Genomic DNA, 24,810 nt, shown 5'->3' with positions numbered 1-24,810 from the left:
CTTTATAACTGGTTATACTAATATTTAATGTAAAACCCTAAGAGCGCAGAAATGGAATATCCAAACGAAATCAGTCGTTACGTGGAAAGATATATTTGGTTGGTGTACAGAAAAAGAAAGAAATATTATAATTTATTTCAAAAATACTAATGAGTTCTCTTCCTATCTAGATATGTATGTATGTATGTCATCACACCAAAAAAGGAAAAAAATGTTATATATGTCCAATATTTCCGCGTAGATAACGTATAGTGATGAGGGTAATCCTCTATATATGGTGGAGCAAATCTCTTCTGTCGATATCACTTCAAAACTCACAAAAACCAAAAAAAGAAAAGAAACGGAGAGAGCAAAAAATGGCAAAAACGATTGATTCCCCAACACTTGATAGACATAGTTTTCCAGATGGTTTCATTTTTGGAACGGCTGGTTCATCGTTTCAGGTAAAAAGAAATTGATAGTTTTGATAAGCAATCTATATATTAGCAAATGGCTATGTGATTATACGACTTTGATCCATAACGTAGAAAAAACTCTGTAATTTCGCAGTTAACTTAACCTTTTTGCTAATTCATATCTTTTACATAAAACAAGTAGTTTACACGAAATTTCATTTGTTGTTTGAGATTTCTGTTAAGCCAACTGAAAATAAATATTTTAGTTCTAAAAAATGCTCGATTATGGACCTGTAATTAGTCATTTATCTTAGTATAATTTTTGTGTTACTACTCGGATTTAAATTCGTATGTTCTATAGTATTGACACAAGAAATTACAAAACATGCTCGTTTTAGACTTTTAGTTTGAAAGGAAGGTGAACCATAAAAACTTAATCGGAACAGCTATATTTTAATGTAAAACGGCCCTTCGAGTTTCAATCTAACTGCATGGAAAATAAAATATTTTATATACACTTAGTTGCTCAAGACTGACGTCTATAGATCTCGACGTAAGTAGTTTCAGTTTTTGTTCTTTTCTAATAAAGGGAGTATCATATCATATCATTAATAATTTAAATATTATTTTGTTATTTTAATATGGACTTTTTTACTATTCGTTTTTCTTGTAATGAAAATTTTCGAATGACAAACTTTTTGAATTCTCCAAATGATTGATTTCGTGGCTTGATTTTCTTACTAAATACACTATTTGGTGGGAGATTCACAAAAATATCGAATAGTGATTGATTTATATTTCAAAACCCGTGTGTAAAGTATCATTAACTGTTTTCGTGAGTTTTATGTCAACATAAAATTTTCTCTCCTTGATTATATATTTATATCTATTAAAAGGGTTAATATGAGAATTTACTTTTTTCATTTTGTAAACATGTTCACTTCTAGTTTTATTAACACATAGTGTTCACTAAAATTTGATAAATGGAATTTATGTTGATTTTAAGGAAAAAAATATTATGCATGGAGAAAAGTTAAAGAGACGAAGGTTAATAGTTAATTTGGAATTTGGTCTTGGTAATTTTAGATTAAAAATAAGTATGAAAGTAATCATCAGGCGCAAATGACTTGTTAGATAAAGCATATATGAATAAATGGCTTAAATAAGTATGTATAATAAAATTATACATACACACAAAAATATAAGAAATGAGATAATTATATTAATTGTTATAAAATATAGCTAAGCTAGTAATTCATATTATATATAACAAATAAATAGTATATATGTAAAATATGCAAATATGGATATATATATATATATATATATATATATTTGAAAAATGTTAGACAAAAAATAGTATATAAATAAAACCTACATATATGTGTGGCAGCGCAGGATTCATATATAGTATATATAATGTTTAGTTTAGGGACAAAAGACTGTCGCTTTACAAATAACATACTTTTATTTCCTTGTTTTGTCAAAACATTACATGATTTTACGAAAATCACGATTCATTTTTGATTATGTAATTAAGGTTTTTATTTATTTTCAAATTAGATATCTAAATATAAATAGCCTCCTTTCATTGTCAAACTGTTCATGTTTTGTTATTCAAACCAACTTTGCGAAAATGGTCATCAGATTCATTACTAACTCTCTCTCCCTAGTCTCCATCGTAGTATACGTATTCTATTTCTACTCTACTACTCTCTAAAAACTGTATGACCTGAAAGCTCTGTTAGTGTAATACGTCTCACATCAGTAGTTTGAGAAATTATTAAGTTATATATAAAGAGTTAAAGTCTCTTCACTTATTATCAATTGATTTTAAGTTGGAAAACAAACCCTAATTTAACCAGTTCATAATTTATTTTCTTAATCTATTTTCTTATTTAATTTATTTTCAGTTATTAAAATTAAGAAGAAAAAAAAAACAAATCCTAGCTATATATAAGAGGAAATATGTCAATATAAATTTGTATGCAGTACGAAGGTGCAACGAATGAAGGGGGGAAGTCTCCGAGTATATGGGACCATTTCAGCCACACTTATCCAGGTCTGTCTAATTACAAAAAAATCTATGTAGCCCCTATACCAACCAATACCGCATTTGACATTTCTACTGAATTATTACTTGCGAGTAGGGACAAAAAAACTTATGATTATTTTATAAATTCATTGACTGCAGAGAGGACAAAAATGCATAATGGAGATGTAGCAATTGATTTTTATCATCGTTACAAGGTACGCTTAGAATCATATATGCATGTATCAAACTATCCTATCAAACGATATATTTTCTTGAAAGTGTTGGTACACTCATACTCTACTTACGTTTCCACTCGTATGTACTAGTTATCATTTTTTTTTTTTCGGTTTGTGACTTTGTGTTGGTAATTAGTCGATATTTTTTTACTAATACGACAAATACAAAACAGGATGACATAAAATTGATGAAGGAGATAAACATGGACTCTTTCCGATACTCAATCTCGTGGTCCAGATTAATTCCTAGTAAGTTTTACACCTCTTTTTTTTTTCTTTTTTTTTTTTGTCGGCAAACCTGTCTCAGTTGTTGATAAAATTATCTCTTTAATTTTAATAGAACAATTATTTGTGAAGTTATTTGATGTGAATATTTATTTTTGAATATGAATATGTGTTACTCCAAAGTCAATATTATAATAGTTGGACAGATCGATTATATGATTTTATTATCTTAGTTAATGCAATTTGACGTATATCTGTATATGTCAAAATAGACTATCCGGTCCACTATTTAGCCAGCATCAGCCAAAATTTGGTGGACCAACTCGTAAAACTATATACAGATAATTAGGTTTACTCGTAAAACTATCCGGTCTTTAAAACTATATATGACTATTTTACCGTTAATGAGATAATTAGGTTTACTTATTTTACAATGGCATTCTAAGTGATACCTTCCAGTGAATAGGTTAATTATTTTGTGGTGAATTGTAATTTGTCTATAGGTGGAAAGCTAAAAGATGGAGTAAACAAAGAAGGTGTACAATTCTACAAGGATCTCATAGACGAACTTCTTGCTAATGGTAAGATCATTGCACCAGTAATTAAGTTGAAATTTTCTAATTATATAAAAGGTATGGTTTATACTCAAGTAATGCAATTAAATCATAATATAAAAGTAGCTGTCGCTTACCAAATTATATGATCTGATAAACATCAAGACATACAACCTTCAATGACACTATATCATTGGGACCATCCACAATCTTTGGACGACGAATATGGTGGTTTTTTAAGCCCTCAAATTGTGTAAGCCTAATTAACATATATTCTCAGACATCATATATATATATATATATGTATAGTGTTACTCAACAAAAACAACTGATGTTATATTTTATGATTAATTTGAGAAAATATAGAGAAGATTTTCGAGATTTCGCAAGAGTTTGTTTCGAAGAATTTGGAGAGAAAGTGAAGTTGTGGGCAACTATCAATGAACCATACATCATGGCTATTGCAAGTTACGATAATGGTAACAAGGCGCCTGGACGATGCTCGAGTTGGGTAAATGAAAAAAGTCACGCCGGCGATTCGAGCACTGAGCCTTACATTGTTTCACATCACACTCTTCTTGCTCATGCTGTTGCAGTAGATGAATTCCGAAAATGCAAAAAAATTTCTGATGACAGTAAAATTGGTATAGTATTGGCACCAATATGGCATGAGCCTTATAATTCAGACTCTGGCGAAGATAAAGAAGCAGTTGAACGAGCTCTTGCCTTTGAAATTGGATGGTAATTTATCTAAGCTTAATTTTTTTTTTTTTTTTTTGATGATCATTTCTATCTACTTGAAATATTAATTTTTGTTCTCTTATGAATGTAGGCATCTTGATCCACTCATTCACGGAGATTATCCGGAGATTGTTAAAAAATATGCAGGAGATAAATTACCTTCGTTTACTGCAGAACAATCAAAACTGTTAAAAAATTCAACGGATTATGTCGGAATAAATTACTATACAGCACGCTTCGCAACTCTTCTTCCTCGCATCGACCCTGAAAAGCCCCGGTGCAGAACTGACAATCACGTCGAAAGAAAACGTACGTAATGCTAAGTAAATTACTAAAGACTGACCGTTCTATACTAACTTTAATTACGGTTGGATATGGTAAACTAAACAAGGTTTATAATATGTTTTGAAACAGTGACTGACCACAGTGGTCACATCATTGGAAATGGGGTAAGAATTTACTTATTTTTCATAGCTATTAATTGCTAAGTGCCACATATAATCATCTTAAGATATTTAATTTATTGAAAACTCTCCTCAGATTGGAAGTGGTTTGATATTGTCATATCCGGAAGGTTTGCGAAAAGTTCTTAACTACGTCAAGGAGAAATACAATAACATCCCTGTCTACATCAAAGAAAATGGTTAGAAAGCTTTTTTGTTTGGTACTCAAAACTTTTAACTAGGGATTCTTTTTTTTTTTTTTTTTTGACAAATAACTAGGGATTCTTATTCTAAGTACTACATCATATATACCTCTACAAAATATATATAATTTCTTAGCACTTATTTGGAACATGAGTTTGATAGAAATATATAATTTAGCCAATTACTAACCAAAGTAATTTTATAAAAAAAAAATAATTTACCGAACTGATTTGAGAAAGTTTAATTATTTTTTGTTTCAATTTGATGCATCTATTTATTGTTCTCGTTTTGATAACTGGATTGTAGGAATCCATGAAACTGATGATGGTACAAAACCAAGAGAAGAGATACTTAATGACACAGTTAGGATTGAATACCATAAGGCACACTTCGAAGAACTTCACAAAGCTATAGTGTTCGTTCTTGATCTTTTTTTCTTTGGGTTCAATCTTTAATCTTTCTGACGATAACTATTTAAATTGATCATTTTTGTTAATGAAAGTTATGAAACTAAAGTATATGTTTATAGGATGGATGGTTGTGATGTAAGAGGATACTACGCATGGTCATTCATGGACAACTTTGAATGGGAAAGTGGATACACTGCTAGGTTTGGTCTTTACTATGTTGACTTTCTCGATGGGCTCAAACGTTATCCTAAAGATTCGGCCAAATGGTTCAAACAGTTCCTTAAGAGGTCGGTTGGATAGACCATAAAAGAGAGGAATGGTATCTTTGGATCTTTCATGGTGGAGAGAGGAGGGTGAAAATCGTTGTATCTTTTCGTTAAAAATTTGAGTGGCAAGATTTTATTATTTTTCTTGATTTCAATTTGTCTATACTTTAATGTCCTTGAATGCTCTAAACATTTTTATTATTATAAAAAAAAGGTTGCAAGATTTCCAAGATGCATAAAGTTTGACATCTTATAAAAAAAAAAAAAAAATATGAGAAACAAAAAACAATTAAAAAAACATTAGAAAAGAAGAAAGTCATGTGCTAATAACATTGTATTTTTATCCATTTAAACCAGTGTTCGAAAAAGCGGTCTAGGCGGTCGCCTAGGCGCCGTCTAGGCGCTAGGCGCTCAACCGACGCCTAGACGACCGCCTAAACCGCCTAAAATCACATATATTTCGATTTAATATATTTATCTAATTTTTAACTATATATAATTAAAATTTAAAGTTTTACATTCATATACATAATTACAAATCTTTATATATTGTTGATATTAATTAAAAACTACATTTTTTCCTAAGTTTTGTTTATGGTTTATTACTTTTATTTATCTAACATATATTTTTGTCTACAATATTACATATATAATGTTCTACGTTAAAAACGCCTAAACCGCCTAAAATCGCCTAGCTTTCGATTAAACGTTTTAGGCGCTAGGTGTTGGGTCACCGCCCAATTACCGCCTAGCGCTTTCTTGAACATAATTTTTTAATGTCTAATAAGTTTTTCGGCATATTTTTCATGCTTTCAAGTCATCTTTACAGCTTTTTCTAGGACAAAGAGTCTTTCTTAACAGGTTTCATGCTGTCAAATCATCCATATACCCCAATGTTGCAGCCAAACTTTGGCGTGCATTCATTAAACCAAAACGACGTGTAGTGGCGTTTTAAGAACCTTAAATCTAAACCAACACCGTGAAACCTTGAATATAATCGTTTTAGATGAGGTTTCGAAAGAGAATGACATAAGATAAAAGAGAATCATACTCGGAAGCTTTTAGAAGCTGTAAAGGTTATATATATACAATACAGCTTAAATTACTTTATTCTTATTATGCTAGTTTAGTTTAGTCATTTGGTCGAACACCTCATAGGCAACGTTGTTTTATACTACTCCACACTTTGGATGGATCAAACGTTGACCAAATCTCACATTATTTCTCTTAAACCACACTTCTTTTTCCTCTTCTAATGACGAATGAAGAACAGATTAGGTTTCAAGGTTTATCCACAGATCCACTGAAATCAAGAATGGTGGATAAATCTCTGAGAAGAAAACATGTATCACCTGAATCTCTACTTGTCTCTATCCTCAATGATTTGTTTCTTAATTCTCAAAAGCTTTACCCTTGTTTGCGCAATACAACGAATGGACCAGATGTGTGTAGCTTCTTCATAGGCAGCAGCTTAAATTTTGCCAAAGTTGGAAGCTTTACGTCAAGATCCAATATTGATACATCTCCTTTGATCAATGAAGCTGTGGGTAAAGCTAAAGACAATAACTTTGATACTGGGTGAGGCCAGTAATAACCTTGTTTTTTTTTTGTAGTTTGACACATTTTGAGAGTTATGGTTTTTGGGATATGTGTAGGAGGAGTAAATCTGAAGTTGTTGTTAGGACAAGAGTGGGATTAGATGTTGGTCATCTTCTTAAATCTGCATTAGCTGGAGGGATTTCATGTGCTTTCTCTGCTTTTCTTATGCATCCAGTGGACACTGTCAAGGTAATTATTATCATCTCTTGACTCACTTCAGGTTCTTGTTTAGTGTCTATATATGAGATTGATTGTTATCATTACTTTATATTTGGTTTTGGATTCAGTAGACACAAGTTCAAGCATCAACAACATTGTCGTTTGTGGAGATACTGTCAAAGATTCCAGAGATTGGTGCTCGTGGTTTATACAAAGGCTCTGTTCCCGCTGTTGTTGGTCAATTTGCAAGGTTTCATCTCCTATGCTCTGATTAGGCCTTTTTTGGTGATCATAATCTGATCTCTTCTTTCAACATTTCAGCCATGGTTTACGAACAAGTATATATGAAGCAAGTAAATTGGCATTACCGCTCGTTGCTCCTTCTCTCCTCGACATTCAAGTTAGTTATTAATATAGCTCATTGCTAACTTCATGCTACATCATGTTTCATTCTTTAGACTTTTTTTTTTTACTTCTTGATTCTTGTAGGTTCAGTCAATCGCGTCTTTTCTTGGGACAGTTTTAGGGACTACACTGCGAATACCGTGTGAGGTATTGAAACAACGGTTACAAGCTAACCAGTTTGATAACATAGTGGAAGCTACAGTTTCGACTTGGCATCAAGATGGGCTCAAAGGACTCTTTCGTGGGACTGGTGTTACCCTTCTACGCGAGGTTCCATTCTACGTTGCTGGCATGGGACTTTACAACCAATCAAAGAAGGTAATTAATCATGATAGAACAGAACAATCACTAACATGTCTTTGTGTAATTAATCATCTGATGTGGTTGGGGGATTGAGTTTCACAGGTGGTGGAGAGACGATTAGGAAGAGAGTTGGAGCCGTGGGAGGCTATCGCGGTTGGAGCCTTGTCCGGTGGTTTCACTGCTGTCTTAACAACGCCATTCGATGTGATTAAAACTAGAATGATGACTGCTCCACAGGGCGTAGAATTGTCCATGTGGATGGCTGCTTATTCCATTCTCACACATGAGGGTCCTCTGGCTTTCTACAAAGGCGCTGTTCCAAGGTTCTTCTGGACTGCTCCTCTTGGAGCTTTAAACTTAGCTGGCTATGAACTTCTTCAAAAGGCTATGATCACACCACTAAATCAGTCTGTGCATATTGACTGAGTTTTCTTTTACTTCTAGTATCATTCTTTCTTCATGTGTTTGATTGTAACTCTACCTTATTCATTTTGCGGTTTGCCTGTAAAACTCAAACCTCGTAATTAGTCAAAAATCAATAAAAAGACCACCAATTTAAAGTCAATTTTATTTCGGTTCAATTCGGAATCCTCTTACTTAAACCGAAAAACCCAATATTCCGAACCGGACTGATTGGACCGATTGACCAGGATTTTTTTTGTTTTTTTCTCGGTTGAGTTGGAAATATCAAAAGCCGATAAAACATCATCATCATTCATTCATTCGGGGGAAATTAGTCCATCGAAGGCACGAAAAAAAGAAACGATGAGGCTTAGTGGGGAATCGGGTCCGGGTCAGGATGAACCCGGTTCGAGCGGCGGAATCAGGCAATTCCCGTTAGCAGCTCAGCCGGAGGTTATGAGAGCTGCTGAAAAAGACGATCAATACGCTTCTTTCATCCACGAAGCTTGCCGCGATGCCTTCCGTCACCTTTTCGGTAACTAAAACTGTTTCATCATCATCCTCTTTCCAATTGCATTGATTTTATCCCAAGTTTTGCACTAATTTCGATCACTGTTAGGTACAAGAATCGCTCTCGCTTACCAGAAAGAGGTAAACGCTTCCTACACCAAGTTTTATGGAGTTTCTTTGAGAATTGTGATTAGAGAGAGCTTCTGTTGTTGTTGTTGTTGTTCAGATGAAGCTTCTTGGGCAGATGCTTTACTATGTTCTAACCACAGGTTCAGGCCAGCAAACTTTAGGAGAAGAATACTGTGACATTATACAGGTTCTTATGCTTTTACTCTTATGTTGGAAGATTGGTTTTTTGCTTTTGCTGATGTTGAACAATCTAATTTAGGTTTCAGGACCTTATGGACTCTCACCTACACCAGCTAGACGTGCTTTGTTCATTTTGTACCAGACCGCAGTTCCATATATTGCAGACAGAATTAGGTTTTTTTTCTTATTGTTGTTTACAATGGAAGATTTGACTCTTGTGAGTGAAGTATTGCTGAAATGAATATAATTGTTTGCAGTACTCGAGCTGCCACGCAAGCAGTCACCTTTGATGAGTCTGATGATTTTTTTGGTGATAGTCCCCGGGAGAGTGGTAGTCAGATCCAGTCACTAACAATGATAGATCTTCCATCTTCTTCTCAACTTGAAACTTCGGCTTCTGTAGTATCTAGGTTAAAAGATAGATTCAAGAGATTGTGGCACCGATCTATTCAGAGATGGCCTGTGGTAATGTATACCTCTTAGGAGTTTAATAATCATGTTTCATTTAAATTAAAGTTGTTGTTGCCAGTTGCTTTAATCCAAGATTGTGCTTTCAGGTTCTCCCTGTTGCTCGTGAAGTCTTACAACTGGTTTTGCGTGCCAATTTAATGCTCTTCTACTTTGAAGGTGAACTTTGTTAGAATTATTTAACACTTGTAGAGCCTGTGCAGACTGTTTTTGTAATGTTCTGAACTAGTAATCTTCGTTTCTTTTCAGGTTTGTATTACCATATATCGAAACGTGCATCAGGGGTTCGTTATGTTTTCATAGGAAAGCAACTGAATCAGAGACCTAGGTAATGATCTTTTTGTCTTCTTCCACCTACAGCTGTCGATTTTTACTATCACATAGTAACTGAAATCCCTTAAGTCTTGCTGAGCAGATACCAAATTCTTGGGGTTTTCCTTCTAGTCCAGTTGTGTATCCTTGCTGCTGAGGGATTGCGTCGGAGTAATTTATCATCTATCACAAGCTCAGTTCAGCAGGCATCCATAGGATCTTATCAAACTTCAGGAGGTCTGGCTTTTATGTCTTTTATTATCAATTTTAGTGATGTAGAAATTCCCAACATTAAGGATTATTGTGGAGGATGTATATCTGAGATTGTTAATATTAAAATTTCAATAAATTATTATCTGAATTGGCACCACAGCTCTCTAGGAAAGAATATGAGACAGGATGGTAACATAGACTGAAATATTTTGCGTTTTATGCATCACCTTTTTTCACATTCCAACTATATAGTTTCGGTATTGCTCTTGCAGGAAGAGGGTTACCTGTTTTAAACGAAGAGGGAAATTTGATAGCTTCAGAAGCTGAAAAGGGAAACTGGTCCACCTCCGATTCAGCTTCCACAATGGAGGTAAATTAATTATAAACAAGTTAGAAACCTCTGTTACGTTGAAATGGTTAATATCCTGAATAGTGATCATTGTTGGAAAAGAACAAAAGGTATATACTTGAAAGAGAGGCACATACCTATTAGTAAAATCCATACCCTTAATCGAAGGTTATTTTGTATAGGTGGGATAAAGAAAAACAAATGGTAGTTTAGTCTCATGATATCTGATAAGAGTAGATGGCCACCCGACTGATCCCGCTCTACATTTAGTTTCTAGTGAGATGAGGTTATATGTTAATCCTACTTTGGGACGATTCTGTTGCTTATCTGTATTAAAGATCCAGATGGGGTTATTTTTCTCTCGTTTTGGTAAAATCAATATTGTACACTTATGATGTTAGATGTTTACCTTGTTATGTATTGTGGATGCAGGCAGTAGGGAAATGCACACTCTGCTTAAGCAACCGTCAGCATCCAACCGCCACACCTTGTGGTCACGTATTTTGTTGGTAATATACCTTTCGGAAGAATTTTAGTGTCTTGATGTCCAGTTGGTTCAGACTGCTTTGATAAGTTGAGCCTTGTATCGACAACACATATTCACTCAAATTACAGAATCAACAATCCAAATTGGACACTGAAACATTGTACTTATGTTCAAAAGTCATATATGATGTGCAGGAGCTGCATTATGGAGTGGTGCAATGAGAAGCAAGAATGTCCACTTTGTCGAACGCCCAATACCCATTCAAGTTTGGTTTGTTTGTATCATTCTGATTTTTAAGCACAATGGATCAACAACGACAGCACACTGCAGAAAGGCAATGCAGCAAAGACGATGACAATCAAAGAGCAAAACAAGCTCAAGGAGTTTCCGTTTCTCCTTAGCCCACACAAGCTTCTTAGGTGACAACTTTGGGCAGTGCATCTGGTAAAGGAATGGACTCTGTTTTGGCTTTGGACTTAGAATCTCAGATCATCAAGTTATGGGAAGACATAGAATAAATGTACTTGAAACTTCATTCTCAGTCCGATGCCTATCCCTTTATATATGATATTTAGTGCAGAAATCACAGAGGTTTGTTAGGTGGTCTTTAACATTCTATATTACTTTTTTACGTATAATTATCTCAATTAGAGATCTATTACAACAAGACAAGAAAATCTCATTGTAGACAATACAATTTTAATGTTAACGACACAAACTCCTGTTTTTGGAGAAATAGAATAACTCTAAGATCTAGAGTTTGAGAGTGCCAGCAACAATATAGTGTCTAAGATGGCAATAACTGAAACCTGAAGAAAGTTGCATATGGATCGATCCTCAACAGACACACGATGACACGAAGGATTTTGTGCTCCAGAATTGGTTCTATTATACATCTTAGTTGTCTTAGCTTGTTGGTAGAGACAATGATGTTGGATGTTGCAGTTTCTTCTATAAAATGGTTATAAGTTGATAGAGAAATATGAATGTGTCATCATCACATAACTGAATAGCTGTATACGTTTGGTATATGCCGATATGTTTTTAGATGCTGAGTTGGTAAAACCTGTCGTACTACTACTGAACAGGTTTTAATATATGCAAATGTTGAACACGGATACAGGATATACATAAAATCAGAAGAGTTTTGATACCAATGTTGTAAGATGGACAACTACTTTGGAATAGTAAAAAGTCTGTGTTGAGAGGTAAATCACAGTATGGACTGGAGCTGCTGTATCTCAGGGGAGTCTGAAACATTGGCATCTTGTTCAGATGCTGATCTGTAGACTTCCACCATAGCTTTCCCTTTATCAAGTACTTGAGAAGGAACCGTTTGTAGAAGGCTGCAAGTTCAGCTCAGTTAGAAAACATTCTCCTGTCGGTACGCTGTGTTTATATGCTTGTATGCACTTATTTACCTGTCCAGAGCGGTTAACGCTGTTCCAAGCTGAGACTTCATCAATTGAACAGTAGCTTTTGAATCTTTCCTCGACGCTCGTAGAAACAACGAATCCAGTTCTTCCAATGCTCTTTACACCGCCCCCAAAAACAAAAACAAAACCGGACATAGGTCAACATCATTCGCTGTGTAAAGTTAAACCAAACAAAAGAAACATGAGTTACCTTAAACATCGATCAACATCATCAGTCGCAGTTTTGGAAAAACCATCATCTGAAGCATACTGAGCAACCTGATAAGAGTTTTTTCAATTACACATTTAAATTCATCAAACAGAAACAAAATAAAACAAGAATTGTGAGTGAGCTTTTAAAAAACTTACAGCTCGAATGTTAACACGAAGAGAACTAGCAGGACCAGAACGTAATTGGCGTCTACACGCCTCGAATTCAGGTTTCTCCACATTCAAAAATCCCTCTCCAACATCATTCAAAATAGATTTAGTTGTTTGTAATATATAACAAAGAAGTTAAAAGAACAGAACACATGAAAAAAAATTACCAAGATCCTGAATCTGTAGCTGAGCTAGAATCACTGGTGGTACATATGCTTCAAGTGGATCAAGTTTTTTCCTATTATTATTACGTTATAGATAAATGTTTTTTACACACACAAAGCATTTTCCAAAATCTAAGTTGAGATATCATCAAAAGACTAAAAAAGTTACCTCTTGACATATTTATCAATTAAGGTACCAGCCATGGCATCTGATTCATCAACAACATACAAGAAACGAAAATTTGAGAAGAGTAAGACTCGAATCAATAATGATTATTATTCAATCGAATTGGTGAAATTGAAGAGAACCGTTGTTAGGGGGGAGGAGGAGGAGACGAGAGAGGAAGAAGGAGACGGAGATAACTCGACGGCTCTGTTTCCATGGCGGAGGTGGTGATAATGTTGTAGCTGCGCAGGTGAGCTTCGTGCGGTTCGAATAGTGGCGAAGCGTGAGGCTCGTCGGCGTAGCGTGAAGTGATGTCATTGGGGATAACAACAACACTAGAGGCATCTTATCACCATTAAACACTATTTTTTAAGAAGAAGAAGATGAAGAAGCCACTTCAGAGAAGACGTGGCAGATGACGTGGAACAGAATTGAAGGAAAGACTTGGATAGAATCAGAAGGTTTGCCGTTGCGAGTGAAACTTTAAATATTATTGTCTGTTAATCTATTTGCCTTCAAAATTAATTAACCAAGTAACAACGATATAACTGCATCTTGACTAAGCTCCATAGTCTCTCAATGATTCACATGTGTGTTAAGATCGTACTAGTATTTAAACCAAGTTTATTTTCCATGTTCAAAGCCATCCCCTACAGAACATCTCCAAGAATGATAATATGAAGTTATTGTAAGTCGATCTGAAACAACAAGAACAAGACCAATGTGGTCATAATAGTTAGGATTCCTCATATTGACCAGCTTGATATCATGATTGAAGAAGAATTGTTCTGTGGTGGAGCACGATTACTGGATTCGCTATAGAAGACAGTGGAGTAGTAGTGAGCAAGATTATTGAAGGATAAACGATTGAACAACTAATCCTCGAGGACAATAAAAGAAAGCTAGCCAAAGATCAATTGCTCAATACTCTAAATACAATATTAAGTTCCAATACCTAAGAAGAACATGGTAGTAATAAAAATTACCTAAAAATGTAAGCAAATGTGACACTAGGGGATTGATTATAGAAAAACGAAATGACGAAAGTAGCCATCATAATGATTTGTTATTGATATGGGTCATCTGTGAATACAGAGGCACAGAGAGACAAAGACTCGCAAGTATTGGCAGCGAAAGCGACCTCCTTTATTCACCACTGCCACCATTAACATGTTCGTCCTTCATCAACATTTATTATGACCTTTTTACCCCTTCAAGAGAGAGAGAAATTGCAAAAAACGAAAGGACACCTCCTCTCACTACTCTACTCTCTATCTCTCTCTACTGCAAAGCTTCAGAACTCTGGCAGCAGAGAGATAAAAAAAAAAAAAGATGATGGGGTTTTTAACTTTATCCTCGCAAATAATTCTTCTTCCCTTCGTCTCTTCTCACACACACAGTCCCTACACTTGTACAATCTCCTCTCTTTAAACCCACATTTAAAGTCTCTCTCTCTCCATCTCTCTATCTCAGTCTGTGTTTCTGTCGTCTGAGCACTCAATGAAACCACACTGTAAATTTTCGTCAGTAAGGATGTGATGGAACGATAAAAAATCAACACTTTTTTTTTTTTTTTCTCACGGTGAAATTTATATAAAAAAAGAAAAGATCTAAAAACATAATTTTTGAGTTGCTCAAATTATATTAAAAAAAAATCTAATGTCGGTACATAATATGGTTCTCTTCTTCTTCTCTGTCCTCTGTTTTCTCTCCTTCTTCTTCTTCATGGAGACTTGAAAAGCTTTTAGTGTAGCATAAAACGCAGTCGTTTTTTAAGTCGTTTTAAGGCTGTGTATGGTGGTGAGAAAAATGGCTCTGTTTGGAGATATTGTTCTTTTGGGTTTTCTCATCTGTTTGAGCTTTGGGAGTACTGCTGTGAATTCAGATGAGGGTATGTTTTTTTTTATACTGATGCATGTTTCTTTGAGTTCAAGATTCTTATAAAGGCTCAAGCTTTCTTTCTTTAGTTTGAGCAAGGAAATGATTTTTTTTTTCTTTTTAAGTTGAAGAAACTAAAAATGATATTTTTATTTGATTTTGAAACTTCTGTGGTGAAAATGAGATCTGGGTACTTGTTATTTATTTCTTTTGTAATGGGTTTTTTTGACTTTGTGGGTCTAATTTAAAGAAATCTAAAGAAGCTTTGAATAAATTAGGGTTTGAGTTTTGTTTTCTTGGAAGTTGAATTTTTAAGGACTTTTTAAGTTTTTTCTTCTCAAGAACTGACAAATATTTGTTTTTGTTGCTTGTGCGTGTGTTAATAAAATATAAATTAAAGGAGCAACGTTGCTGGAGATTAAGAAGTCGTTCAAAGATGTCAACAATGTTCTTTATGACTGGACAGCTTCACCTTCTTCGGATTATTGTGTCTGGAGAGGTGTCTCTTGTGAAAATGTCACCTTCAATGTTGTTGCTCTGTAAGTTTCATAGTGAAAGAGATTTTTTTTTCTTTTCTTTCGTGTTCTTGTGGGGAAAAAGTTGTAATTTGTTTTGTGTGTTGTATGTTTTGTAGTAATTTGTCAGATTTGAATCTTGATGGAGAAATCTCACCTGCTATTGGAGATCTTAAGAGCCTCTTATCCATGTAACAGTTTCGAAAAATTACTGTAGCATAACATTAAATTATCTATTTTTGTGTAACGCTGTGCTAATTACTTTGTCTTCTGGTTTCTTTTTCTAAAGCAGTGATCTTAAAGGTAATCGCTTGTCTGGGCAAATCCCTGATGAGATTGGAGACTGTTCTTCTTTGCAAAACTTGTAAGAACAGTGATATAGGTGTTTACTACCATTAATTTTGTTCTTGGAAGTACAGAGGATGAAGTGTGTTCATGTTGTTTTTTATTTAGGGATTTGTCTTTCAATGAATTAAGTGGAGACATACCGTTTTCGATTTCGAAGTTGAAGCAACTTGAACAACTGTAAGTAGCTATTTATTCTCCTACCAGTCTTCATATGTCATTGCTAAATATAACTCACCATGTGGAATATAAATTCTACTTTTTGACAGGATTCTGAAGAATAACCAATTGATAGGACCGATCCCTTCAACGCTTTCTCAGATTCCAAACCTGAAGATTCTGTATGTTGGCTCTGATGCTTACATGTGTAGTACATTTAACTATATTACTATATTAGATGATCAAAATGTGACATTTCGATTGTTTTGTGAAAAATTTCCAGGGACCTGGCACAGAACAAACTTAGTGGTGAGATACCAAGACTTATATACTGGAATGAAGTTCTTCAGTATCTGTAAGTGTCAATGTGTTTGAAGTATGTTAATGTCTCTCTTTCATTGCCTTGTATTGATTTTTTGTAATATGATGAGCAGTGGGTTGCGAGGAAACAACTTGGTTGGTAACATTTCTCCAGATTTGTGTCAGCTGACTGGTCTTTGGTATTTGTGAGTCTATAAACATCTTCTTGCCCATCTGAATTGTATGATTAGTTCTTTTTCCAGTATGAATATCTCTGACTTTGTTTTTTTTTTGTATTGAATCAGTGACGTGAGAAACAACAGTTTGACAGGTAGTATACCTGGGACAATAGGAAATTGCACTGCCTTCCAGGTTTTGTATGTGCCTATCTCTCTCTCTCTCTCTGCTACTATACATCCTTACTGCAGTTTGGTTACTTGGGAAAAGCTACTGAATTGATTTGCTTACTATGAACCTAGGGACTTGTCCTACAATCAGCTTACTGGTGAGATCCCTTTTGACATCGGCTTTCTGCAAGTTGCAACATTGTTAGTCCTCGCCTCTCTACCGATCTGCACAAATATTTTGCTTTCAAATTTTGGCTAGCCTTTTGTTTTGATAAACATCACTTGATCATCTTAGATCATTGCAAGGCAATCAGCTTTCTGGGAAGATTCCATCAGTGATTGGTCTCATGCAAGCCCTTGCAGTGTTGTAAGTACTTTTCTTCTAACCAACCAAGCTACTTATAAGAATTTCATGACCTTAATGGTTCCATTTTTTTTTCTTTTTTTCTTTTGCAGAGATTTAAGTAGCAACTTGTTGAGTGGACCTATTCCTCCGATTCTGGGAAATCTGACTTTCACTGAGAAATTGTAATTTTTACGGGCATACTCTCTTCATTAGTAGAAGTTCAATTTTAGAAAATGAAAGTCTAATGACTCATTAGAGTTTAGTTTTCAATTTGAAGTCTGTGATTCGTACCCTGTAAATGATAGTGATTATCATTTTGGCTTTATCTCTAGGTATTTGCACAGTAACAAGCTGACTGGTTCGATTCCACCTGAGCTTGGAAACATGTCAAAACTCCATTACCTGTACGACCAACCTTTTCCTTAACTTATCTTTCCCACACATTATATTATGAACTTTTGTATAATCATTAAAAATTTGTACAATATTTTGTGCAGGGAGCTCAACGATAATCATCTTACAGGTCACATACCACCGGAGCTAGGGAAGCTTACTGACTTGTTTGATCTGTAAGTAGTTCTCCTTATGCTTGACATGTTTTTGATGTTCTAATATTGATGTGAACTATATACATATAGGAATGTGGCCAACAATAATCTAGAAGGACCTATACCTGATCATCTGAGCTCCTGTACTAACCTAAACAGCTTGTATGTATCTCTTTCTCTTAGAACTTTACACTGGAATGTTCAAGATTGTTGCTTTATATGATTTTGTGTCTCATTAATGTAACTGTAGAAATGTTCATGGGAACAAGTTTAGCGGCACCATACCACGAGCGTTTCAAAAGCTAGAAAGCATGACTTACCTGTAAGTATTGGCACTGAGAATCTTTCTGATATCTTTTATCTGACATGGTTCCGCAGCTTTTGTTTTTTTTTTTTTTTAATTTTATGCCATTGACTGCCAAGTTTTTGGTTGCCTTTGGTTCAACCAGGAATCTTTCCAACAACAATATCAAAGGTCCAATCCCAGTTGAGCTATCTCGTATCGGTAATTTAGATACATTGTAAGTGTTTCTTGTTTTATGTGAAGTATACATCTTCATATGTGCCGTGTGCCACTGTTATTTATTTTCTGACATTTGAAGGGATCTTTCCAACAACAAGATAAATGGCATCATTCCTTCTTCCCTTGGTGATCTGGAGCATCTTCTCAAGATGTGAGCATCCATGAGACCTCCAACTCCAATCTATTGTTTTCCTCTAGTAAAAGATGCAAATGGGTTGTGAAATCGTGCATTCTTGATATAGGAACTTGAGCAGAAATCATATAACCGGTGTAGTTCCAGGCGACTTTGGAAATCTAAGAAGCATCATGGAAATGTAAGAAGTATCTTCTATTTGCTTAATTGGAGTTTTTCCATATATCACATTACTGTTCTGAATTTGTGTTTTGTGGTTGCAGAGATCTTTCTTATAATGATATCTCGGGCCCAATTCCAGAAGAGCTTAACCAATTGCAGAACATAATTTTGCTGTGAGTAATCTTCCTCTTACCCTTTCCATGCTGTTGATGAGTTGTATCAGTGTTGTAATACACACTTCTGTTAAATGAATTAAATCAAGATAAAAATTTGAACATAGTCGATGTGGTCACTATGTGCAATCCAGAAACAAATAATGGGTTGATGATTATCTAAAGTTGTGTTTCTTAAAACTGCTTGCAGGAGACTGGAAAATAATAACTTGACTGGTAATGTTGGTTCATTAGCCAACTGCGCCAGTTTGAATGTATTGTAAGTAGTCACATTGGTGCTGAAAACTTTTTGTCTCTCTGTAAGCATCTTGTGCTAAGAATGTAACCATGCAATCATGACTAACTCTTACAGGAATGTATCTCACAACAACCTGGAAGGCGATATCCCTAAGACCAATAACTTCTCAAGATTTTCACCAGACAGGTATGGGAATTTAGCAAGTTTTGCTATTCTGCATTTTTTTTTTGTTGGCTAATGTTTGACCATAGTTCATCTCTGTTGTTTTTGGTTTTGGATAAAGCTTCATTGGCAATCCTGGTCTTTGTGGTAGTTGGCTAAACTCACCCTGTCGTAATTCTCATCCAACTGTACGAGGTGATTACGTTCTTCTAAAAGCTTCCATTCACAAAACCTAAAGATAATAGAAGCTTATGTTTCCATCTTTTTTTTTTTTGTATGCAGTGTCAATCTCTAGAGCAGCTATTCTTGGAATAGCTATTGGGGGACTTGTGATCCTTCTTATGGTCTTAATAGCAGCATGCCGGCCGCATAATCCTCCTCCTTTTCTTGATGGATCACTTGACAAACCAGGTATACTCTCCAAACCGCTTTACTAAATTTTCTTCCCCTACCACTATTGTAATTCATTAGCTAATCCTTAAACTTGTTGGTGACATCAGTAACCTATTCAACCCCGAAGCTCGTCATCCTTCATATGAACATGGCACTCCACGTTTATGAGGATATCATGAGAATGACAGAGAATCTGAGTGAGAAATATATCATTGGGCATGGAGCATCAAGCACTGTATACAAATGTGTTTTGAAGAACTGCAAACCGGTTGCGATTAAGCGGCTCTACTCTCACAACCCACAGTCAATGAAACAGTTTGAGACCGAACTCGAGATGCTAAGTAGCATCAAGCACAGAAATCTTGTGAGCCTACAAGCCTATTCCCTCTCACACTTGGGGAGTCTTCTGTTCTATGACTACATGGAAAATGGCAGCCTCTGGGATCTTCTTCATGGTAAGTCTCATCGCCCAAAACAAAAACCTTCATTTGTCTCTTCTGTTACATAACATCTTTGCTTCTGTATTGTGAAGGCCCTACGAAGAAGAAAACTCTTGATTGGGACACACGGCTTAAGATAGCATATGGTGCAGCACAAGGACTAGCGTATCTACATCATGACTGTAGTCCAAGGATCATACACAGAGACGTGAAATCGTCCAATATTCTCTTGGACAAAGATTTAGAGGCTCGTTTGACAGATTTTGGAATTGCTAAAAGCCTGTGTGTGTCAAAGACACATACTTCAACTTACGTTATGGGCACGATTGGTTACATAGATCCCGAGTATGCTCGCACTTCACGTCTCACTGAGAAATCCGATGTCTACAGTTATGGGATAGTGCTGCTTGAGTTGTTAACCCGAAGGAAAGCCGTCGATGATGAATCTAATCTCCACCATCTGGTTTGTCCTTCCTTGTCTGTTCTGGTTTCAGCTGTTCTGTTCTGTTTTCACATTGGCTATGTATGTTTCTAAGTAAGTTTGTTTTCATTGATTCACTTGCACATCAGATAATGTCAAAGACGGGGAACAATGAAGTAATGGAAATGGCAGATCCAGACATCACATCGACGTGTAAGGATCTCGGTGTGGTGAAGAAAGTTTTCCAATTGGCACTCCTATGCACCAAAAGACAGCCAAGTGATCGACCTACGATGCACCAGGTGACTCGTGTACTCGGCAGCTTCATGATGTCGGAGCAGCCACCTGCTGTGACAGACACGTCAGCAGCGCTGGCTGGTTCGTGCTACGTCGATGAGTATGCGAATCTCAAGACTCCTCACTCTGTCAATTGCTCTTCCATGAGTGCTTCTGATGCTCAGCTCTTTCTTCGGTTTGGACAAGTTATTTCTCAGAACAGTGAGTAGTGTGAATTACTTTTTATCTTAGGAGAAAACTCTACAAAACGGTATCGTTTTTGTTGCATTAAGCTGTTAGAAAATTATTGTTCTCATGTAAAAATTTATGCACTGCCTTATTATTATTAGACAAGTGTGTGAATATCCTCAGACTGGCACTCCAAGTTCCTATTTCTATCCAAACTTATGTTTCCGGAAAGGTAACCCACCTACTATTTTTAAAAAATAAAGAATGTGTTGAACTGTTTCGGCTCCAAATTAATCATAACCTTAAAACAAATGTTGTGAAATTTTAATCTCAAAAGAATGACAAATAGGAGATGATTGGTCCACTTAGTGTACTAAGAGATTTAAACCACTTAGCATATTAAGAGATTGGTGTAAAATTTTATAAATCTTATGTTATTGGATTTTTAAATGTTTAATAAAATCCACTATTATTGAAAATATTTTGAGGATTTGATTTTGAATGACTCTGTAAAATAAGAGAGGGTTTGAGAGGGTTTTCTTAGTTAAAAAATATAGAAATCTAAATCTCATAATTTTAATTAGGTGAGATTTAAAAGAATTTTACAATAAATCATATCAACTTTCCTAAAATAATCAAAATCATATAAAAATTCAAATCATATGAAATACTAAATTTAATACACCCGTCTTTGGTTTTAGAAAGCCTTAGCTTTCTAAATTTGGTTTATCATCCAACTTCTTTTAGATTCCATGCTATTTTTACTGTTTTTACAATCAATCATTGAAAATAAAATTAAAAGGATCATACATAACAGGCTAGAACCGCTCTCCAGGATTCAAAGCTCAAGCTTCAACTCCCCTCATATCACTAGACAACATCAAGGAGACTTGATACTAATGACGTGGTTTGCCCGGTTTAACACTTAACGCTCTTTTTGTACGTTGGTAGAGTATTCCATGTTTTTGTTGTATTGTAGGTGTTTCTCGTTTGGAGGCACTATATTGTAACCGTTGCCATGTTTATTGGCCTAATGAATGAAGGTATGTGTTATAAAAAAAACCATTGAAAATGAAAAGCAATCTGATTATTTTGTAGGAAAACGTATTTAATTATGATCATATAATTTTGTGTTACATGCTAATGTAAGATTATGAATATTTAATTGTTTTAATGTATTTGGATCCAACTAAATTTAGGGGTGTTATTGAATTCTAATTTATAAAGATTTTTGAAGAGTTGAGCAAAATCATTAAAAGTGAATAAGTGAAAGATTGTTAAAGAATTTTTTAAAATCTTGTAAAGTGCTCCAAATAATTTATGTATTTTTGTGATATTTTCCATGACTTTATTTTGTAAAGAAAGTATCTAAAATCATGAACCAATAACATAATAATTGAATTTATTAACAATCCTAAATTATTTTGTTTTAATTGAATAACACAAAACTTTTAATGAATTTATAAAAGTCTAACTCCAATAACCCAAATTTGTTAAGATTTTAAATTGTTTTTTACAAATCACAAACTAATAACACTAAACTTTAACAAAGTTTAACAAAATCTTGATCTAATAACAACATATTGTACATAACATTTAAAATCTTGAAAACTCTATTCAAATCTCAAACTAATAACACCCACTTAAATATATAATAAAAATGGAACATAATAAAATTCACTTGTGTGTCAAAGAAAAAACTGTTTATGTCATACTAAGGACATCAATTAAAATTTCTGAAACTAAATCTAAAAGTATTAAAGATAATAATAATTATTAAACAACACATTAATCTAATGAAGATTCTATTTCAATTACATCTTTTATGATTCCAAGATCAACTTCCTCCAAACCCTTTTTTATATAAATTTGAGGAGAGCACTAAAAAAACAAAGAGAGAATAGCTGAAGAAAAATAATGGGGAGGAAGAAATTAGACCTAAAGCAAATAGAGTGCCCAAAAGAGAGAGGCAGCAAATACTCAAAACGTAAAAAAGGAATTTTAAAGAAGGCAGAGGAATTAGCGTTGTTGTGCGATATTAATATTATGATGATCCTCATTTCTCCCACTGAAAAACCTACCCTTTTCCATACTCGTACTAGGTATAATATTTGTTTAATAATTTTATTTTGTTTTCCAAAGTGTAAAATAATTAATCAGAAGTTTTTAAAATATGTATTTTGAACATAACATATATATTATCATGTTTTAACTTAGACAAATAATTTTTTGAAAAATAAAACTATACTATTTTTTTCTTTTGAGGTTTATAAAATATTTTTCACCTTTTTTTTGTTTTCTTTTCATAAAATTTGCTTTGAAACGATTACAATTTGTTATGAACATACACAAAAAGAGTTGGTTCAATTTTTTAAAACTAGCTAAACTAGAAGTGACAAGGCGAATTTATAAGAAATATCAAAATGCACCAGTAAACGCATGTCGTATAGGAAGTGTTATCATACGATATATATTTTTTATTTTCACAAAACAGCTTACAATTTACATTTATTTCCATTTTTATAAAAATTACATATAATTCCGTAAAAATTTGCTTATGATAATGCAGATCTTTGAGTCAAATTTTGAAGGAGTTTCTCAGTACTTCAATACAAGAACGGGAAGAGAGGTTTGGACTTTCTGATTTTTATATTATTATTACATTAAATACATTTGCATGATTTTGTTGTATTTTTTTATTTTTTATTTTATTTTTTTATAAAACAACTGATTTTTGCTATCTTTGGTGTTGTATGCACTCATTTAGACGAGCCTACACAACAAAGGTATGATTTACTCATCACATTATATTTTAATTATCAAATAAAGTCTGATTTTTCACTTGCCAATTTCTTATATATTTTTAAAATTGACTATGATTTATAATTATTTTTTTTTTTATTATTTATTCATTCATTTACAAGTTTATCCATGTGATATCAGTTTAGTTAGTAAAAGTAAAATCTGAATACAAAAAGATTAAGAGATTTATGCTAGCAACAAACAACTAAGTCATTTTCGTCTCTTTTTTTTTTATATGAAACTTTTTTTTTTTGTCAACATATAATAAAGGTGTTGGAAAAATTGGTGGAAACAAACGATGCAGAAGATCCCATAGTAATTGATTATCTTTCGCCGGACAGGTATGTATGACACAGTTTATAGATGTTTTTTTTTTTTTTTTGTCAAACACAGTTTATAGATTATACTCAAACATATGCAAATATATTATCCAGCAGACTAGATCTAATTTAGCTATAATTTCTTGCAGAGGTGAAGTGATCCAGGTACAAAAATATTTATTGCGGAAAATTAATATTTGAAAGAAATGTTTTTGAATGTTTTTTGAAGATCAATATTGTTTTAACACAATAACTTTTTATAATTTAGGATGATATAAAGGTCACTGAACTAAGAGAAAACAGGAAATTGCTTGATGAGAAGACGTCAATTTTAGAGTAATGAAGAAAAAAACCACTAACAAAAACTCAATATTTTCTAAAATTTAATTTCAACCATTAGTTAATTATTAAAACAACTATCTCTATTACTAATATATAAGGGGCTGGAAGAATGTAGCTGAAGTTAACGATTTAGGCCAACTCAATATCATGGAAAACTATTTAGCTTCTTCTATCAGCCATATCAAAAATATCCTAAAGGTTACTGCTTGTTAACATATATAATAAAGAATATTTATTCTAAATATCAAATATGATTGAAATTTTAACACAAATCTATATCCTCTTTCAGGTAATCCAAGAAGAGCAGCAAATAATGATATGATTTCAAAATGATAAAACATTTTTGTATCTAACCAGTTCTAAGTGGATAAAAATATTATACAATAAGTATCATATATATATATATATTATTTTCATCAGCGACTCATATGTGATATGTTAATAATTCCTTTGTAGTATATATACAATAATATTTATGATTAACCTAAGTTAAAATAAAGGAGAAGTGAAAATACATGCATATAATGCATTAATTTTGTCCCCCAAAAAATGATTAAAAAACTGAAAAAATACAGTAGTATAATTAAAAACAAAGGCTTGCATAGGTTCCGTAATTAATCTTCTTCTCTTCACGAGAACACACATCT

At 33.8% G+C, this 24,810-nt stretch overlaps 6 protein-coding genes across 10 annotated transcripts; 5 read left to right on the top strand and 1 right to left on the bottom strand.

Moving 5' to 3' along the window:
- The first annotated feature begins 53 nt into the window (after window positions 1-53).
- LOC104714104 (beta-glucosidase 30) lies at window positions 54-5,732 on the top strand. Its single transcript, XM_010431360.3, has 12 exons — window positions 54-443; window positions 2,388-2,457; window positions 2,590-2,645; window positions 2,840-2,915; window positions 3,395-3,472; window positions 3,611-3,698; window positions 3,812-4,186; window positions 4,278-4,495; window positions 4,601-4,635; window positions 4,727-4,829; window positions 5,140-5,248; window positions 5,363-5,732. Exons 1-12 carry the CDS (start codon window positions 255-257, stop codon window positions 5,541-5,543), a joined length of 1,578 nt encoding a protein of 525 aa, XP_010429662.2. The 5' UTR covers window positions 54-254; the 3' UTR covers window positions 5,544-5,732.
- A 693-nt stretch (window positions 5,733-6,425) lies between these two features.
- Window positions 6,426-8,540, top strand: LOC104714102 (uncharacterized). Of its 5 annotated transcripts, none has more exons than XM_087466390.1 (7): window positions 6,426-6,854; window positions 6,952-7,087; window positions 7,165-7,297; window positions 7,399-7,517; window positions 7,589-7,667; window positions 7,757-7,990; window positions 8,078-8,540. In XM_087466390.1, exons 3-7 carry the CDS (start codon window positions 7,274-7,276, stop codon window positions 8,399-8,401), a joined length of 780 nt encoding a protein of 259 aa, XP_087322516.1. In that variant the 5' UTR covers window positions 6,426-6,854; window positions 6,952-7,087; window positions 7,165-7,273; the 3' UTR covers window positions 8,402-8,540. The 5 variants fall into 5 exon arrangements, with proteins under 5 accessions (XP_087322516.1, XP_010429659.1, XP_087322514.1 ...); XM_087466388.1 differs by having other exon boundaries at window positions 6,491-6,854; window positions 6,952-7,052; XM_087466391.1 differs by having other exon boundaries at window positions 6,595-6,854; window positions 6,952-7,056.
- A 137-nt stretch (window positions 8,541-8,677) lies between these two features.
- On the top strand, window positions 8,678-11,761 carry LOC104714101 (peroxisome biogenesis factor 10). The gene is made up of 11 exons (XM_010431356.3): window positions 8,678-8,912; window positions 8,997-9,028; window positions 9,114-9,203; window positions 9,276-9,370; window positions 9,454-9,661; window positions 9,754-9,823; window positions 9,914-9,992; window positions 10,080-10,213; window positions 10,462-10,559; window positions 10,971-11,047; window positions 11,220-11,761. The coding sequence occupies exons 1-11, from the start codon at window positions 8,741-8,743 to the stop codon at window positions 11,320-11,322; spliced, it is 1,158 nt and encodes a 385-aa protein (XP_010429658.1). The 5' UTR covers window positions 8,678-8,740; the 3' UTR covers window positions 11,323-11,761.
- Window positions 11,762-12,081: 320 nt separating this feature from the next.
- On the bottom strand, window positions 12,082-13,578 carry LOC104714100 (uncharacterized). The gene is made up of 7 exons (XM_010431355.3): window positions 13,295-13,578; window positions 13,155-13,194; window positions 12,989-13,059; window positions 12,810-12,904; window positions 12,652-12,719; window positions 12,447-12,557; window positions 12,082-12,371 (listed from the first exon to the last, which is right to left on the bottom strand). Exons 1-7 carry the CDS (start codon window positions 13,494-13,496, stop codon window positions 12,239-12,241), a joined length of 720 nt encoding a protein of 239 aa, XP_010429657.1. The 5' UTR covers window positions 13,497-13,578; the 3' UTR covers window positions 12,082-12,238.
- Window positions 13,579-14,250: 672 nt separating this feature from the next.
- LOC104714097 (LRR receptor-like serine/threonine-protein kinase ERECTA) lies at window positions 14,251-20,930 on the top strand. Its single transcript, XM_087466385.1, has 27 exons — window positions 14,251-15,042; window positions 15,430-15,568; window positions 15,664-15,735; window positions 15,837-15,908; window positions 15,998-16,069; window positions 16,159-16,230; window positions 16,332-16,403; window positions 16,483-16,554; window positions 16,654-16,725; window positions 16,828-16,896; window positions 16,991-17,062; window positions 17,152-17,223; window positions 17,374-17,445; window positions 17,539-17,610; window positions 17,680-17,751; window positions 17,840-17,911; window positions 18,039-18,110; window positions 18,192-18,263; window positions 18,355-18,426; window positions 18,509-18,580; window positions 18,771-18,839; window positions 18,933-19,004; window positions 19,102-19,175; window positions 19,263-19,391; window positions 19,481-19,828; window positions 19,906-20,276; window positions 20,384-20,930. Exons 1-27 carry the CDS (start codon window positions 14,946-14,948, stop codon window positions 20,738-20,740), a joined length of 2,949 nt encoding a protein of 982 aa, XP_087322511.1. The 5' UTR covers window positions 14,251-14,945; the 3' UTR covers window positions 20,741-20,930.
- A 1,482-nt stretch (window positions 20,931-22,412) lies between these two features.
- Window positions 22,413-24,675, top strand: LOC104714096 (agamous-like MADS-box protein AGL65). Its single transcript, XM_010431352.3, has 8 exons — window positions 22,413-22,801; window positions 23,269-23,328; window positions 23,467-23,485; window positions 23,772-23,842; window positions 23,971-23,986; window positions 24,090-24,157; window positions 24,262-24,361; window positions 24,453-24,675. The coding sequence occupies exons 1-8, from the start codon at window positions 22,617-22,619 to the stop codon at window positions 24,483-24,485; spliced, it is 552 nt and encodes a 183-aa protein (XP_010429654.2). The 5' UTR covers window positions 22,413-22,616; the 3' UTR covers window positions 24,486-24,675.
- The last annotated feature ends 135 nt before the right edge of the window (window positions 24,676-24,810 follow it).

The sequence above is a fragment of the Camelina sativa genome, chromosome 9 (assembly GCF_030686135.1).
Source record: "Camelina sativa cultivar CO46 ecotype springtype chromosome 9, ASM3068613v1".
Classification (NCBI taxonomy): domain Eukaryota; kingdom Viridiplantae; phylum Streptophyta; class Magnoliopsida; order Brassicales; family Brassicaceae; genus Camelina; species Camelina sativa.
This window is presented reverse-complemented; position numbering and strand designations above follow the sequence as displayed.